The 17,634-nt window shown below is 43.6% G+C and overlaps 1 protein-coding gene across 2 annotated transcripts in view; it reads right to left on the bottom strand.

Annotated features, from left to right (window-relative positions):
* Positions 1-29: 29 nt before the first annotated feature.
* MIER1 (MIER1 transcriptional regulator) overlaps positions 30-17,634 on the bottom strand; it is a 39,986-nt gene continuing 22,381 nt past the window's right edge. For both annotated transcript variants that reach the window (XM_054515765.1, XM_036388014.1), the window contains exons 5-13: positions 15,389-15,521; positions 13,782-13,846; positions 13,402-13,474; positions 11,648-11,799; positions 10,916-10,997; positions 7,998-8,092; positions 6,967-7,094; positions 4,372-4,508; positions 30-2,998 (exon numbers count right to left, since the gene is read on the bottom strand). In XM_054515765.1, coding sequence (XP_054371740.1) covers positions 2,673-2,998; positions 4,372-4,508; positions 6,967-7,094; positions 7,998-8,092; positions 10,916-10,997; positions 11,648-11,799; positions 13,402-13,474; positions 13,782-13,846; positions 15,389-15,521 — 1,191 coding nt within the window. In that variant the 3' untranslated portion in view covers positions 30-2,672. The remainder of the gene's footprint in view (positions 2,999-4,371; positions 4,509-6,966; positions 7,095-7,997; positions 8,093-10,915; positions 10,998-11,647; positions 11,800-13,401; positions 13,475-13,781; positions 13,847-15,388; positions 15,522-17,634) is intronic.

Raw genomic sequence — 17,634 nt, 5'->3', positions numbered from 1 at the left:
GGAAAGTCAGGAATTTTGGATGCAGACAGTAAGTTTAAAAATATTTTAATAAGCTTTTCCAGAATTGCAGACAGGGAAGGGGAATTACCGACAGTGCAAAATACTGTGTGGAAAAAATGTATCCAACTCATCTGTGGGGTTTGTGTGTGTGTGGGGGGAATTTATAGCACATTGAACCCTTTGGGAAGCCCAAGGATTTCCTGTTGGACTGGATTCCCAGCTGTACAGAAGGCTTGGAAAATGAAAGCAAAGTTAGCAGATTTCCAGGATTTTCAATAGCTTTAGTAGTGCAATGACTTATCGAGTTACAGTGGCTGCAGTTTGAAACATGAACAAAGTATTGTATAAAACACCAGCATAAACAAAAGGTAAATTAGAATTAAATATTCTTAAAGTCTAGCTGAGCATTACATAGTGGATTATGGAATGTCAGGTCTCTTCTAAGTATCACAAAAAAAAAAATAAGGAAAGATAAAAAACAAAGCAACACTCCTGAAAATATACACAGTGCTGGATTTCACACACGAGCCTGAGACAATTCATTTGGAAACTTTCCTATGGATTTTTGGGAAGTATTTCCAACTTGCAACCGAAAACAAAGAGCATCAAACTAAAACTGAAAATAGGATTCTGCTTGTGTGGAACCGTCCTTGAGGGGAGAGTTAACAGCAACCTCTGCCTCAGGCATTAATCACTGCATTCCTTAATTAACACAGGCCTTAATTAATGAACCTCACCCAGAGGCTCTCCAGGAGCAGGGCTGGCAGGCAGAGCTGATCATTCCCCAAGGTTCTGCATCCACAGCCCGTCCTCATCCCGAGGCTTGGCTCATTCCTCATCACAAAGTCCAAGGGAAGTTCAGTGGAGAAGAAACCAAATCAGCCCAAGCCCTCAGCACTGGGGTTTGGGTTGAAACATCCATTTCAAACCATTCAGTTCAACTGGAACCATAAAGAGCATAATAACCCTGCAGAGAAAATAACCAGTGAAGGATGAACAGCACACCTGTGGGGAGGAGGAGGAGGAGGAGGAGGAGGACACGGGGTCAGCAAGGGTACAATTGAACAATTTTATCCCAGATTTGAACAGAGCAGAAGTGGAGCTGGGCTGAAGAAAACAACCAAACAAAACCAAAGTGAATTGGGATTTCAAACGTTCCTGATTGCTGGATGTAAATCCTACACCCACAACTTTTCAGTGGTGCTGCTGGCAGGGTGAGCACCACCCACCCTACTGCCATTTATTCATGAGGAATTTTTGGTTCTCACACTGGAATGAGTTCTCCCCAGCTCAATGTGAAATTCCTGCTCTCCCTTGTCCAGGTGAGCGTGTCCCTGTGCACCAACACAGAATGCCAGGGTTTCCTAGGCTGGAAAAGACCTTTGAGATCATCAGGGCTCCTGCTCAGGAATTCCAGCTGCATTTCCAGGCAGCCCAGGCTCACTGCAGCCCTGCTGTGCACCCTGCAGCCTGGCAGGGCACAGGCTGGGAGCAAACCAGGGGATGATGGAGCAGCTGAACCTGCAGAAGGTTCAGTAAACTCGAGAATTTGGCTGCTGGGAGATTTCTCCGAGTTCCAAACAAAGGGAGAAAGAAAGCAAGGAAATGTGTGCAATGCAAGCAGCATGCTTAACAAAAACTGAAACACCATTATCTGCCATAAAACAAGAAAAAAAAAACACGTTTCCAAAATCAAATGCCTCCTAACCATTCTTATGTTAATTATTTACCAGTTTCTGGGAAGAAAATTAACACGTTGGTGACTAATTTTTAACTCCATTGGTTTGGTTTGGTTTGGTTTGATTTGGTTTGATTTGGTTTGGGGTTTTTTTTATTTTGTTGGTTTTTTTTTTAGAAAAGACTTCAGCAAAATAAAAGGAAGCTGACATTAGACTCAGGGTATCAACTCTCTCATAAAAGTTTACCAACTGTACAAGGTAAGAAAATTATACAAGCTTTTGTTTTAAGAAAGGACAGTTCAGTCAAGACATAAGTACTGTAAAAATCTTTCAAAGGCTACAAAGAAATCTGGAAAAATACAGAATGTATTTCTTTAGCCCAGATAAAGAATATGGAAAGACATCATTGATGTCAACAATTTTACATAGACAAACCTGACCTGGTTTATTTATTTACCTTTTAAAACTTCTATATATAAAAATAGTTGTGCTCATAACTTTCAGGATTCATGAGGGTTCCTTAATGATGGGATGACATTTTCCTCTCTCCAGCAGGAGTAGAAGTCTCTGTGTCTGCTCTGTCTTGGCTTTTCCTGTTTTAGTTTAACTTCCTGCAAAGCCCCAAATGCTTTGTTCACTTGTACACTGATTAAATGTTGTTTAATACATTAAATGCTGTATTAACACATTCTTTAATGTATTAGACTGGGAATATTTTTGCAGCAACTCACTGCTTTGTTCCTTAAATATTTAAGAGCCTTTTATCCCAGAACTGCAGCTGCCAGCTCTGAGAAATTCAATATTCTCCTGCTGCTTTTCAGCACTGAAGAAAACCAAATCATCGGATCTTTAGAGCCGACTAGAAGGTCTCAGGAAACAAAACAAAAAAATCTCAGATTGTTTATGGAACTGGACTTTGGAAGGTAACCCATCAACCCTGAAAATTTTAGACACCCAGAATTTACTCCAAGGAATAAAATCAGCTCCCAGCACTCAGTCATCCAAAGTTTCCAGCTCCTCCAGCTTCCCGTGGGAGTTGGTTTCCTGGAAGAACTCTGAAGCACCCGGGCTCTCCTTCCCATTGCTGTTAATTCTTCTTCTTTTCAGAGGTCTCTCGCTCTTTTCCTCCAGCTCAGGCTCGTTCCTCGAGGCTGAGTGAGCCAGTTTGGGGTCACTGGGGAGGTTTTCGGGTTCAAAGCCGTTTGTGTCCAGCTCTGGGTGAGGGGTTTTCTTCCCACTGCAGGGTCCATTGACGTGCAGCCCCTCCAGCTTCGCCTCCTCCTTCCCTGGCACCTCCCCTGGGCCGTTGGCAGAGACACCTGGGTGGGAGAGAAACCCCTTCAGCAAGGCTCAGCAGCACACAGCTGCCTGGGCTGCCTCAGGAAAGCACAGGTTGAACTCAAATTCATCAAAAATCCAGTGGTTTTCTCCTTCTCCTCACTGTGTGACTGATGTGCATACAAAAGGCACAGGGAAGTGATTCAAAGGAACAGAGAATGTCCTGGAATCCCAGGACCCCACGTGGGCTCTCCTCACCTAGGCTGGCTCAGGAAAACAGAGTTTGAACTCAAAATTCATTAAAAATCCAGTGGTTTTCTCCTTGTCCTCACTGTGTGACTGATGTGCATACAAAAGGCACAAGGAGTTTATGGAAATGATTCAAAGGAACAGAGAATGTCCTGGAATCCCAGGATGCAGGGGCTGCAGGTAGGCTCTGCTCACCTGGGCACTCTTCCAGGAGATTTCCAGGCTCTGAGTGAGTCCCCAGCTCCTCCCTCAGCCCAGCTCTCCTCCCTGGCTCCTGTCCCATTCCCAGCCCCTTTCCCAGCCCTCAGAACAGCTCCTGGAGCTCCCCAGGGCCCAGCTCAGGACTCCCCACAGCACTGGGGTTCCACCTCTGCACGGCACAGGGCACACAGGAACTCACAAACCCCAGTTCACAGGAAATTCCAGGGGGGATTTATCTCCTAGACAAGGCCCCTGCCCAAATGCAAACATGGAGGGGTCTTTAAAAACCAGTTTGAACTTGAAATGGGCTGCTTGTCTCTGGGAGTGCTCACCTGGAGAAGAGGAGGCTTTGGGAGAGCTCAGAGCCATTTCCTGGGCCTAAAGGGGTTCCAGGAGAGTGACTTGGGACAAGGCATGGAGGGACAGGACACAGGGAATGGCCAGGGACAGATGGGACATGGGGAGAGAGGAACAGGAGCAGCCCGGGAGGGTGGGGAGGGGCTGGGATGGAACTGCCAGAGAAGCTGGGGCTGCTCCATGCCTGCAGTGCCCGAGGCTGGCTCGGGGCACCCCGGATGGTGGCAGGAGTGCCTGGCAGGGCAGGGATGGGCTCTGCAGGCCCAGAGCAGCCCGGGATGGTGGCAGGAGTCCCTGGCAGGGCAGGGATGGGCCCTGCAGGGCCAGAGCAGCCCGGGATGGTGGCAGGAGTGCCTGGCAGGGCAGGATGGGCTCTGCAGGGCCACAGCAGCCCGGGATGGTGGCAGGAGTGCCTGGCAGGGCAGGATGGGCTCTGCAGGGCCACAGCAGCCCGGGATGGTGGCAGGAGTGCCTGGCAGGGCAGGATGGGCTCTGCAGGGCCACAGCAGCCCGGATGGTGGCAGGAGTGCCTGGCAGGGCAGGGATGGGCCCTGCAGGGCCAGAGCAGCCCGGGATGGCTGCGCCGGGGGCAGCCGGGCCCTCTCACCGTTGGGGGCGCTGCCGGAGGCGCTCTCGTCCCTCTCCGACTGGCTGGTGCTGCTGTTGGAGGCCGTGGGCGGTGGCGACGGGGCCCGGCTGGAGGCGGCGCTCTCGCTCTCGTCCAGGAGGCGGTCCATGTAATCCCTGCGGGACAGACAGACAGACACAGCTGGGACAGGATCCATGGAATCCCTGCGGGACAGACAGACAGACAGACACCCAGCTGGGACAGGATCCATGGAACCCCTGCGGGACAGACAGACAGACAGACACACAGCTGGGACAGGATCTATGGAACCCCTTCAGGACAGACAGACACACAGCTGGGACAGGATCCATGGAATCCCTGCGGGACAGACAGACACACAGCTGGGACAGGATCTATGGAATCCCTGTGGGACAGACAGACAGACACCCAGCTGGGACAGGATCCATGGAATCCCTGCGGGACAGACAGACAGACAGACACACAGCTGGGACAGGATCTATGGAATCCCTGTGGGACAGACAGACAGACACCCAGCTGGGACAGGATCCATGGAATCCCTGCGGGACAGACAGACAGACAGACACACAGCTGGGACAGGATCCATGGAACCCCTGCGGGACAGACAGACAGACAGACAGACACCCAGCTGGGACAGGATCCATGGAATCCCTGCGGAACAGACAGACAGACAGACACAGCTGGGACAGGATCCATGGAATCCCTGCGGGACAGACAGACAGACAGACACACAGATTACATGGACAGGATCCATGTAATCCCTGCGCGACAGACAGACAGACAGACAGACACACAGCTGGGACAGGATCCATGGAATCCCTGCGGGACAGACAGACAGACACACAGCTGGGACAGGATCCATGGAACCCCTGCGGGACAGACAGACAGACACACAGCTGGGACAGGATCCATGGAATCCCTGCGGGACAGACAGACAGACAGACAGACACCCAGCTGGGACAGGATCTATGGAACCCCTTCAGGACAGACAGACAGACAGACACACAGCTGGGACAGGATCTATGGAACCCCTTCAGGACAGACAGACAGACAGACACAGCTGGGACAGGATCCATGGAACCCCTGCGGGACAGACAGACAGACAGACACCCACCCAGCTGGGACAGGCTGGAGATGCTCCTGCACACCCTGCAGCTGTGGAAAGGTTTTCCAGTGGCAGAGGACAGGGATGGATGGGATTTTGGGAAGGAATTGCTCCCTGGGATGGGATGCCCAGAGCAGCTGGGGCTGCCCCTCATCCCTGGCAGTGCCCCCTGTCCCCCATCCCTGCCCACTGCATGGGCTTTGAGCTCCCTCCCAACCCAAACCATTCCATGATTCCAAATCTTTTAAGTGCTTCCAAGGTGATCCCTCCAGGCACTAAACCATTCCAGTAAAAATAAATCCCATTTGTGCACAAAACCCCCAAAGGGGTCAAGCTAAAAGCAAGTGAAAAACTCCAGAGTTCAAGACATTCCCAACTGTGCCATTTATTCCAGAGCTCCAGTTCAGGGCAGGATGAAGATGGAAACAAAGGGAGCTGGTGGATGAAACCCTTGGATGTGGTGGGAGGGCTGGAATAACTCCAGAAACTTCTCCTGACACGTAATTATCCTGGAATTCTACCCTGAATTCCCTGAATTTATCTGCAAAATCATTCAAGAACAGACAAGTCCAGTCCTTAATGACCCTGCTGCTGCACCCAACAGCAGGAAGAGACTCAAAAATGTCTCATTTGGGGAAAAATGGAAAATAGGGGAAAATGCGTGGAAATGGAAAAGAGGGGGAAAATGGAAAATAGGGGGAAAATGGAAAACAGGGGGAAATGGAAAATAGGGGGAAATGGAAAATAGGGGGAAATGGAAAATAGGGGGGAAAAACCCACCAAGAGATGGAAGGAAAGGGGGAGCCAGGCAGTCCCTGCCAGGTAAAAAACTCTCTGTAACACCCACAAAGTCCCTGATGGCAACTCTGGGTGTCCCAGAGCCCTGAAATGTTTGGAGGAACAATAATATTCCAAAGAAGGATCAAGAGAGGAGCCAGGAAGAAATGAGGAATGAAAATAATAGTAAAAAAGCTTGGCAGGAGGCAGTGGAAAGAGTGGGAGAGGCAGATCAGAGCTTTGGAATGAAGGGCAGCAGAACAAGCTGGGAGCTCTGCTCATACATTCCCTCTTTCCTCAGCAAGGATGGGAATGGGAAAGGAGCTTCCCAAAATCCCCTGGGATTTGGTGCTGTGCTGGCCAGAATGATGGACAAACAATGCACCACAAATTCCACCTGGAACTTGGGATTCATGCTTTTGTAGGACATCTATTTAATTAAAACAAGCATTTAAAAAAACCCTATTAAGATTTCAAAAGTAAACCAACCAAATCCTAACAGAAGTCAAACTCAAATTGCTCCTCACTGCAAAGTGCTGGCCTTACCCCAAATAAATGCACTTTACACATTATTTATACACACTTAGGACATTTGGTTTACACTTTGGCTGTTTTGCTGCTGCAAATTAGGCTCCAAACCCCTGAATTTTCAGCTGAGAGGAAGACAAAACAAAGACTGAACCCCAAAAATGATGAAATCAGGCACATCTTACGTGACCCCAGGGTGCAGGTTGTATTTCTTCTTCCCAAAGCGGGTCTGCTGAGCGAAGAAATCGTAACGTTCCGACTTCTTCCACATGTAATAAAAGGCCACACACTCCCCCACCGAGCGGGTCCGCACCTGCCAGCACACACAGGCAGCCTGGGTCACGTTTGGGTCAAAAATATCCAGCATTTCTAGCAAAAAGGGTCAAATTCCAACTCTAGGGGAAGGGAGGAAGGAAAAGGAGGAAGGAAGGAAGGAAGGAAGGAAGGAAGGAAGGAAGGAAGGAAGGAAGGAAGGAAGGAAGGAAGGAAGGAAGGAAGGAAGGAAGGAAGGAAGGAAGGAAGGAAGGAAGGAAGGAAGGAAGGAAGGGAAGAGAGAGAGAGAGAGAAAGAGAGAGAGAGAGAGGGAAAGAAGAAAGAAAGAAAGAAAGAAAGAAAGAAAGAAAGAAAGAAAGAAAGAAAGAAAGAAAGAAAGAAAGAAAGAAAGAAAGAAAGAAAGAAAGAAAGAAAGAAAGAAAGAAAGAAAGAAAGAAAGAAAGAAAGAAAGAAAGAAAGAAAGAAAGAAAGAAAGAAAGAAAGAAAGAAAGAAAGAAAGAAAGAAAGAAAGAAAGAAAGAAAGAAAGAAAGAAAGAAAGAAAGAAAGAAAAAAAAAGAATGAATTCCAAGGGTGGGCAGGGTCAGGCTCCAGGGAAGCAGCTCTTCCCACAGGATTTTTGCAGGATTTCTGCACTTCCACTACAAATTCTGGGCTTTGAGAAACCAATTTGGATGTAAATATTGGGAAAATATTGAGGAGGAAAAGATTCCTGCCTGGATCCTTCCCTGGAAGGGTCCAAAGCCAGGTTGGAGCAAGCTGCGATAGTGGAAGTGTCTCTGCCCATGGGATCTTTAAGGTCCCTTCCAACCCAAACCATTCCAGGATTCTGTGATTCAACAGCAAAAATGAAATAATTTTGTCCATTTCTTTATGAAGGACAAAATTGATTCATAATTAATTTGTTTTAAAATGTAAAAATTGAGAATTGCACTTCAAATTTACCTTATTTGCCTGAATCACATGGAAATCCTTGCCATAGACTTTCAGCCCTTGCTCAAAGTTCCTGCATTCTTCTTCTGTCCAAACAGATAATTCTTCTACAGGAAAATCAAAAATAACAAGCAATAAAGAAAATAATTAATTGAGAAAGCCACTAAAAGGCAACTGAAGTGACAGAAAAGATCTGGGTCCTTTCTCCAGCTGCTGATTCCACAGGAACCAGCCCAGGAATTTCACTTTTGAGCTGGTTTGTAGGGAGTGTATAATAAAATCTGGTCTGGCCTCATTGATCCTTCAGGTCAGAGTGAATCAAATGGGTTTATTGGATTCACTGGACCCGTGCTGCCCTGTGATGTGCCCAGGAGAGGTCTGGAAGCTGAGCTCCACAGTCTGAGTGCCTGAGTGTGCACAGGCAGGGCTCAGGGCTCCCCTGCACCCTCAGGACCAGGCCTTCCACGGCTGTTCTGTAAAATCAAGCTTTATTTCACCCTCCAGGGAGAATTATTTCATTGGATGCATAAAGTAAAGCTATTGTGCTCCTTTATTTAGGATTCTTTCATTTTACGTATCAGGATTTTTAATGTTATTTTTGTAAAATCAAAGGTTAATTTGCTCCTTTATTTAGGATTATTTCATTTTATGTATCAGGGTTTTAATGCTACACTCTGTCAAATAAAAATATTAATTTTCTCCTTTATTTAGAATTAACTCATTTTATGTAGCAGGGTTTGTAATGTTATACTCTGTAAAATAAAAGGTTTATTTGCTCCTTTATTTAGAATTATTTCATTTTATGTATTAGGGTTTTAAGTGCTACACTCTGTAAAATAATAAAAAAAAATTCTCCTGTATTTAAAATTAGTTTAGTTTATGTATCAGGGTTTTAATGCTACACTCTGTAAAATAAAATATTAATTTTCTCCTTTGTTTAGAATTAACTCATTTTATGTAGCAGGGTTTTTAATGTTATACTGTGCAAAATAAAAGGTTTATTTGCTCCTTTGTTTAGAATTATTTAATTTTACGTATCAGGGTTTTTAACCTTATACTTTGTAAAATCAAAGGTTTATTTGCTCCTTTGTTTAGAATTAACTCATTTTACATATCAGGGTTTTTAACCTTATACTTTGTAAAATCAAAGGTTTATTTGCCCCTTTATTTAGGATTATTTCATTTTATGTATTAGGGTTTTAAGTGCTACACTCTGTCAAATAAAAAAAAAAAATTCTCCTTTATTTAAAATGAATTCATTTTATGTATCAGGGTTTTAATGCTACACTCTGTAAAATAAAAAAATAATTTTGTCCTTTATTTAGAATTAACTCATTTTAGGTAGCAGGGTTTGTAATGTTGTACTGTGCAAAATCAAAGGTTTATTTTCTCCTTTATTTAGAACGAATTCATTTTATGTAGCAGGATTTGTAATGTTATTTTTGTAAAATCAAAGGTTAATTTGCTCCTTTATTTAGGATTATTTCATTTTATGTATTAGGGTTTTAAGTGCTACACTCTGTAAAATAAAATATTAATTTTCTCCTTTATTTAGAATTAACTCATTTTAGGTAGCAGGGTTTGTAATGTTACACTTTGTAAAATCAAAGGTTTATTTTCTCCTTTATTTAGAATAAATTCATTTTATGTAGCAGGATTTGTAATGTTATTTTTGTAAAATCAAAGGTTAATTTGTTCCTTTATTTAGAATTAACTCATTTTATGTATCAGGGTTTGTAATGTTATACTTTGCAAAATAAAAGGTTTATTTGCTCCTTTGTTTAGAATTATTTCATTTTATGTATCAGGGTTTTTAACCTTATACTTTGTAAAATCAAAGGTTTATTTTCTCCTTTATTTAGAACGAATTCATTTTATGTAGCAGGATTTGTAATGTTATTTTTGTAAAATCAAAGGTTAATTTGCTCCTTTATTTAGGATTATTTAATTTTATGTATTAGGGCTTTAAATGCTACACTTCATAAAATAAAAAATTAGTTTTCTCCTTTATTTAAAATTAGTTTAGTTTATGTATCAGGGTTTTAATGCGACACTCTGTAAAATAAAAAAATAATTTTCTCCTTTGTTTAGAATTAACTCATTTTAATGTAGCAGGGTTTGTAATGTTATACTTTGTAAAATAAAAGGTTTATTTGCTCCTTTATTGAGAATTATTTCATTTTACACATCAGGGTTTTAGATACTACACTCTGTAAAACAAAAAATTAATTTACACCTTTATTTGGAATAATTTCATTTTATATAGCAGGATTTGTAATGTTATATTTTGCAAAATAAAAGTTAATTTGCTCCTTTATTAAGACTTATTTCATTTTATCTAGCAGGGTTTGTAATGCTATGCTTTGTAAAAGAGGTTTATTTGCTCCTTTATTTAGGATTATTTCATTTAATGTCTCAGGGTTTCTAATGCTACACTCTGTAAAATAAAAAATTAATTTGCTCCTTTATTTAAAATGAATTCATTTTATGTATCAGGGTTTTTAATGCTACACTCTGTAAAACAAAAAAATAATTTACTCCTTTATTTAGAATGAATTCATTTTACATAGCAGGATTTTTAATGCTGTTTTTGTAAAATAAAAGGCTTATTTGCTCCTTTATTTAGAATTAATTCATATCTCATGTTTGTTGCATTCACTTTGATGACTGCAAGGTCTAGAAGAGCACCATAAAATACCTAAAAAACGCCCAGCTGAGCTGTCAAGAAGTAATTTTCAATTTGAAGTGGGAGCTGAAATCCCAGCTCTTTGTATTAAATATGGCCAGGAAGGGCATTTCCACACCTGCTAGTTCCATTCTCCCAGAGAACAATGAGAGATGCACTGAAATGAAGATTAACCCAACCTTGGGAGCCTGCTGGCAGCAGTCTGGGTGGGAAATCATCCTTGGGAACTGAGGGACAAACTCACCTCTGGCTGCTTTGACATTGAACCTCAGCCTCCGTAAGGACTCCTCCGTGTCAAAATTGCACTTCACCAGCTCATAGAGGGCCTGCAGGGAGGAAAGGGCACACTGGCACTGCAGAACCAGCCCCACCCTGCTGGGCCACCGCAGCGCGGCCACAAAACCCCTGACACCTCCTCAGATTAAAAATAAACCCTTGGAATCAGCCCGGTGGAACTGAGATGTATTTACTGCGTTTCCAATTCCAAATCTCTACTTGCTGAACCAAGAAAATGCCCAAGCACAGCACTGCAACTTTTTCATCCACTACACACATTTGGAAAATTGATGGAGGGTTTTTTTTTGAAGCTTTTTCATCCACTTACACACATTTGGAAAATTGATGGAGGGGTTTTTTTTGGGTATGAAGAAAAATAATTAAGTGTTCATTCATAGAGAATTTCATCATTGAAAAATTCTGTACCTGAGAGAATTAATTCATACAGATTTAAATATATATATATATATATATATATATATAAAATATTCTATTTATTTTCTATGATATATTTATTTTACATAAAGCAACATTAAGCCCAAGTTAACAGTTTAATATTCTCTGAGAGGTAAAATCCTCATCAATTTCTATTTCCAGAAGGAACAATAAAACTTCAAACCCAATTTTACCTCTTGGGAGTAAAGTGAAATAAAAAGATGATTAATTCTAGAAAATAAACTGCATATTTATTTTTTAATACCTGCTCATTGTCTTTAATGTGGGAGCCCTCAGGAATTGCATCCAGGCCCTTCTCCTCTCCCGTGCGCCTCGAGGCTTCGTTGAGGAACTCTATGACTTTATCCTCTGGTAAAAAGTCAGGATTCCAGAGCAGCTGGTCATCATTTTCATACACTGGACAAACCCCAGGGAGAGCACAAGAAAATGACATCATTTGAATCCAATGAAATAATTATAAAGGTAATTATTGTCTCAGATCAGCCTTGGGAGATCATGGGGGCACCGTTAATGTGGGAATCAGTAAAACCTCATGGATGCAGAGATCCAAATGACCTGGGTTTTGGACTCTGCCTTCAAATCCTGGCATGATCTGGGTTCTGGATTATAGAACTCATCCTGCAACTCCAGAATTTTAATCTGCACCTTTTCCAGAGCTTTCACAGGAGTTTGACAGCAGGGAAGCCACAGTAAACTGAATTTAATGGAGAAATGTGGGCCAAGTGAGATATCCCCTGATTATTTTGGAAGAGTTTTATTTTGGAAGAGCCAAGCTTTGGACTGCAGCAAAATAAAGTGAAATTCTGGCTATTAAAGTAGGAAAATATCCAGACCTTGTCTGTGGGCTCCAACAACCTGAGGAAGAGCAGCAAGGAAGGAATTTGAGCACTGATTCCAAGAGGAATGCTTGGGAAAGCACAGGGAGGGAGGTGTGGGGGAGCTCAGAGATCAATCTCTACTTGGAAAAAGTAATTTATGATGGAAATAAATATCAATAAAACCCCAGAGGTGGTAAAGAAATCATGAAATGGCTTGCAAAGAAAGCAGCTTCACTTCACCCAGGACACACGTTGGGAACAGCTCCCAGGAGTTTTCTGGGTTTTTGTTCCAGAGGATCCCACTCAGCTGAAGTTTGACTGCTCATTCAAGAAAAATAAAGAGTTCTAGGAACCCTCAGAGAATCCTGGAATGGTTTGGGCTGAAAGGACCTTAAAACCATCCAATTCCATGGATTCCCCTGGGAGGAGGGAGCTCCACTGTCCCAGGGTGCTCCAAGCCCTGTCCAGCCTGGCCTGGGATCCCCAGGGATCCAGGGGAACCCAAACCTCCCTGGGCAATGAGAGAACTGAGCCTAAACTTGGGTTCTGGGAGGGCTCCAGGCTTTGTGGTGGTTATTTAGAAGTTAAATTCTACAAAGCTACAAAGAAACCCATTCTCATTGACCTGCAGTGTGAGCAAATCCTTAGCAATGGGCTGAATGAGCAGGAAAATTTCCTTTTTCTGCTCCCAGCTGGGTTTAAATTGGATCTGCCTTTCCTGACAGCATCCAGCAAAAGCCTCTGCTTGGGATGAGGGGAAAAATTGATGGGAAAAAAAAAATCCACAAGAGCAGAACTTCTTCTTCCTGATTGAAGAGGTACAAAATGTGAAAAGCAAAGCTGCTGGTACCATTTTGCCCTCTTGACAGTGATAATCCAGGTCCAGCAGTGCAATTCCTCCATTAGCTGTTTCATCTCACATAAAAGAAATCCATAAGTGAAGAGCTTGCAGCTTGTGTGGATCACTAAATCAGAATCCAAGGGTCCAAGAGGCACCAGGCCAAGAATGAAATCCTCCTTTTCCTCTTCCTCCAGCTCTGCTGAAGCACAGGATGAGCTCGAATTTGATGATGGTGGCTCTAATTGTCACTCATTTATTAAGACACATGACATCAATCCAATCTTTTCATTCTCCTAATCAGACATGGATCCCAAGCAGCAATAAATGGTCAAATCTCACCTTTTTCATTCTCTTTGTATTTGCAGGTGCCAGCTGGAATTTCAGCTTGGAACATAGAGCCCACCATGATTTCCTGATTGGAAGAAAAAGAAGAAGTGAAGCCCCCCTGAGATTTTTTGTTAGCAAACAGGAGCATAACCACATCTTTTTTCTTCCCCTCTTGAAACTTTCTTTGTTTAAAATCTAAACCCACAATTAACAGGTTCAAAATGGAAGGCAGCTATATGGAAATGGATTTTTGACTGCTTGGGGAGGATTTAAAGACTTAAACTCTTCTATTTATGGGGAAAATCTGCAGAGGATTTAGGTGCTCCACAGAGCTCAGAGTTACCCAGTAACAGATGAATTAATTATTCATGAAATGTGGGCTGAATATTTACCTTTTTCCAGTCTTCTGAGGGAATATAATCTTCATCTTCTTCAGATTCCTCCTCTATTTCACTATCTGCAAGGAATTTCACAGACATTTGAGGCCAGAGGAGCAGGGCAGGCAGAGCCCAGCAGCCCCAGCCCTGCTCCCTCCTTATCTCAGGGACACTTTTGGGGACAACACTCGTGGCTCAGCAGTGACAAGATTAAAAAATGACCCACCCAGATTTGGATTAAGATACAAGCCAGGCTCTGAGAAATTGAGACATAAATAAAAACACCCCTAAATTTTGTTACTAAATTCACATTTCCCTTGGTTTTGAAGGATCCCATCCAAGTTTATTCTAAATTTGTGGGAATATTTTTGTGGGTTTCAAGCCCTTTTCCATCAGCTCCTGGCTTAGTTGCTGCTGTTCTTTTCCAGGGAATTTCAGGTAGATCTCAGCAGAAGGTGGGAGAAATCTGGGAGTGTTTCCTCCTGGGATTTAGGAGCCTGGGATGCCCAGCAGCACTTCCAGGAGATTATTTGGGGTAAGGACTGGCAGGGATGTAAAGCTCTTTATGGTATAGGCCAGCTGCCTTTCCCAAGGTGCTGGTTTCTGTACAGGATGGGATACAGCAGCATTGAAATTATCTATACATTAAATGACATTTTATAGACAGCTAAAAGCCGTAGAAACCTCCAAACCTAATGCAATACACTTGAATTAAGTTAATTCTGTGCTTAAAAATAGGAATTTATTGAAGATATTTGCAATCTTCTGCCCAGCTACACACTTGGCAATTGTTCATTTAAATGGAAAGGTTCCTTGGCAATTTTGGATTTAAATAAACCGCAAATTAATAATTGCATTTCTAACTAATAATTATCCAGTGTAAGGTATGGTGAGGAACCTTTTATTTGTTCAAACACAGAGCAGAAGGAATTCAAAGAGCAACAGCCATTTTTATTTTATTTTTATTGAAGAAAGAGAAAATATCTGCTGTCCCAAGCAGCCCAAAAGGGTCAGACCCCATCAGGGGAGATTCCAGGGAAATAAGAGTTCAGGGGATGCAAAATCCATTTGTAAACAAAATAAGAATGAAAATGATCAGCTCAGTGCTGGCAACAGAATCAAAACTGGAATTCTTGAAGCAAATTTTCTTCTTTGTGACCTCCCCCTTCCACTGTTTCAGGGTTAACAATTCTTGCCTTTCCCAGATTTTACTGCTTTTCTGCTTCTGAGGAAATCTGTGTTTTATTTGAAGGAAATTTCAGTTGATTCTTCCCTTCAGGTGGACTCTGAGCTCCTCTGGATGAGGACAGAGCCCAGGCTTTGGCAAATAACCAGAGCACATCAATTAATTTTAACCTGTAAAATGTCAAATTTCAATTTCAATTATTCAATTTCCCCAAACCTCCTCCTTTCTTGTAAAATCAGAGATTATTTCCTGTCCTTCCACAGAGCCAGCAGAGCAGCTCCAGCCCTCAGCTAAAACCAGAACTTTCCTCCTTTGTTTTGAGCATGATTCTCATGCACAGCAGTGCTATGGAGAGGAAATCTCAGTGTTTTTAGGGCTCAAAATGCATTTCTGGCACAGGATACTGGGATTTTGGGGCTGATTCAACTGGACTTACTGGTATCAAAATATTTACAGCGCCGAGGGCGAATGATTTCCTGGGGGTCTTGGGAAGCCACAGATGGGGCTGGGTCATCGTTGGAGGACTGGGTCTCATCTTCCTGCCCTGAGGAGTCCTTGATGGTCTCCTCCTGCCACAAAAGCAAAGAAAAATCAATGAGGGGAAAAATCAGCAGCACCTCACTTATCTCTGGCAGCGAAAAATCCGATTTTGAAGCAGATTTTTAAATATTCTTGCCAGGATTGTCGATAGATTAATCCCAAATCTGCTTTATTTGTGGCATGTCCAGGCTGAGCCACCACAAATATAACTTCTTATGGTGTGAACACATTTTGAGGTTGTTTTTTAAGTAGATAAAACTTAAATCTTTGCTTTTTTTAATCCATGAGTTTTTTATTGAATTTAGTTTCAATGAAATTTTAATTTGATCTCCAAAACCCTTTCTTGTGACTTTGCAATAAAAAGGGGAGGGATTTAGATGGAAATGGTACCTGCCATAAAAATCCATGTGAATTGAGTGGTTCAACCCCACAGGAAGAACAGGTTTGGCTCAGTACATTGAGCCAAGACCAAAAATAGGAATAAATTCCTTTATTAATAACATTTTAATGTGTGAACATACTCTGAGGTTGTTTTTAAGGGATCAATAGAACAGCCAGACTGTAACAAATCAGAAATATGGACCCAAAGGAAATCTGAATCTTTGCTTTTTTTAGTCCTCATCGTTTTTATTGAATTTAATTTCAATGAAATTTTACTTTGGTCTTTAAAATCCTTTCTCATGAATTTTCAATAAAAATGGGAGGGATTTAGATGGAAATGGTACCTGCCATAAAAATCCATGTGAATTGAGTGGTTCAACCCCACAGGAAGAACAGGCTTGGCTCAGTACATTGAGCCAAGACCAAAAATAGGAATAAATTCCTTTATTAATAACATTTTAATATATGAACATACTCTGAGGTTGTTTTTAAACAGATCAATGCCAGACTGTAACAAATCAGAAATATGGACCCAAAGGAAACCTGAATCTTTGCTTCTTTGCTTTTTTTAATCCTCATGGTTTTTACTGAATTTCATTTCAATGAAATTTTACTTTGGTCTTTAAAATCCTTTCTCATGAATTTTCAATAAAAAAGGGAGGGATTTAGATGGAAATGGTACCTGCCATAAAAATCCATGTGAACTGAGTGGTTCAACCCCACAGGAACAGCAGGGTTGGCTCAGTACATTGAGTCAAAAATCAGAATAAATTCCTTTATTTGCAGACAAACCACCACAACTACAGGAATTATTACAAGCAGAGAAAATGAAAATGATGAATATCTTTTTACTGGATTTCTGTGCTCCCAAGCCTGCTGTTGTACACTTGGTGCTCTGTGCTGGGCACACGGGGCTGTGCACTCCAGCAGAGCCCTGTCACATGTGCAGCTCAGAGCAGATTAAAAATAGCAACCAGGGAGTGCAGGGAGGGAAATGGGCTGGGAGAGCTGGAGCAGGAGAGCAGGAGAGCTCCCTGATCCCACAGTGCTCCACCCCCACAGCCTGCAGCACCCTGAGCTCACAGCCTGCACAGCCCAGGGAGCCAAAGCCAGCTGGGATCACTGCTCCCAGGGCTGGGATGGGCTGGGATGGACTGGGATGGGCTGGGATGGACTGGGGGGGGCTGATCCCAGGGCTGGGATGGGCTGGGATGGGCTGGGATGGACTGGGGGGGGCTGATCCCAGGGCTGGGATGGGCTGGGATGGACTGGGGGGGTCTGATCCCAGGGCTGGGATGGCTGGGATGGACTGGGGGGGGCTGATCCCAGGGCTGGGATGGGCTGGGGGGGGTCTGATCCCAGGGCTGGGATGGACTGGGATGGACTGGAGGGGGCTGATCCCAGGGCTGGGATGGACTGGGATGGACTGGGATGGACTGGGATGGACTGGGGGGGTCTGATCCCAGGGCTGGGATGGGCTGGGATGGACTGGGGGGGTCTGATCCCAGGGCTGGGATGGCTGGGATGGACTGGGGGGGGGGCTGATCCCAGGGCTGGGATGGCTGGGATGGACTGGGATGGACTGGGGGGGGGCTGATCCCAGGGCTGGGATGGGCTGGGATGGGCTGGGATGGACTGGGGGGGGCTGATCCCAGGGCTGGGATGGACTGGGATGGACTGGGATGGACGGGGGGGGTCTGATCCCAGGGCTGGGATGGGCTGGGGGGGCTGATCCCAGGGCTGGGATGGACTGGGATGGGC

The sequence above is a fragment of the Molothrus ater genome, chromosome 9 (genome assembly GCF_012460135.2).
Source record: "Molothrus ater isolate BHLD 08-10-18 breed brown headed cowbird chromosome 9, BPBGC_Mater_1.1, whole genome shotgun sequence".
Classification (NCBI taxonomy): Eukaryota; Metazoa; Chordata; class Aves; order Passeriformes; family Icteridae; genus Molothrus; species Molothrus ater.
The sequence above is the reverse complement of the archived record's forward strand: the minus strand, read 5'-3'. Positions and strand labels throughout refer to the sequence as shown.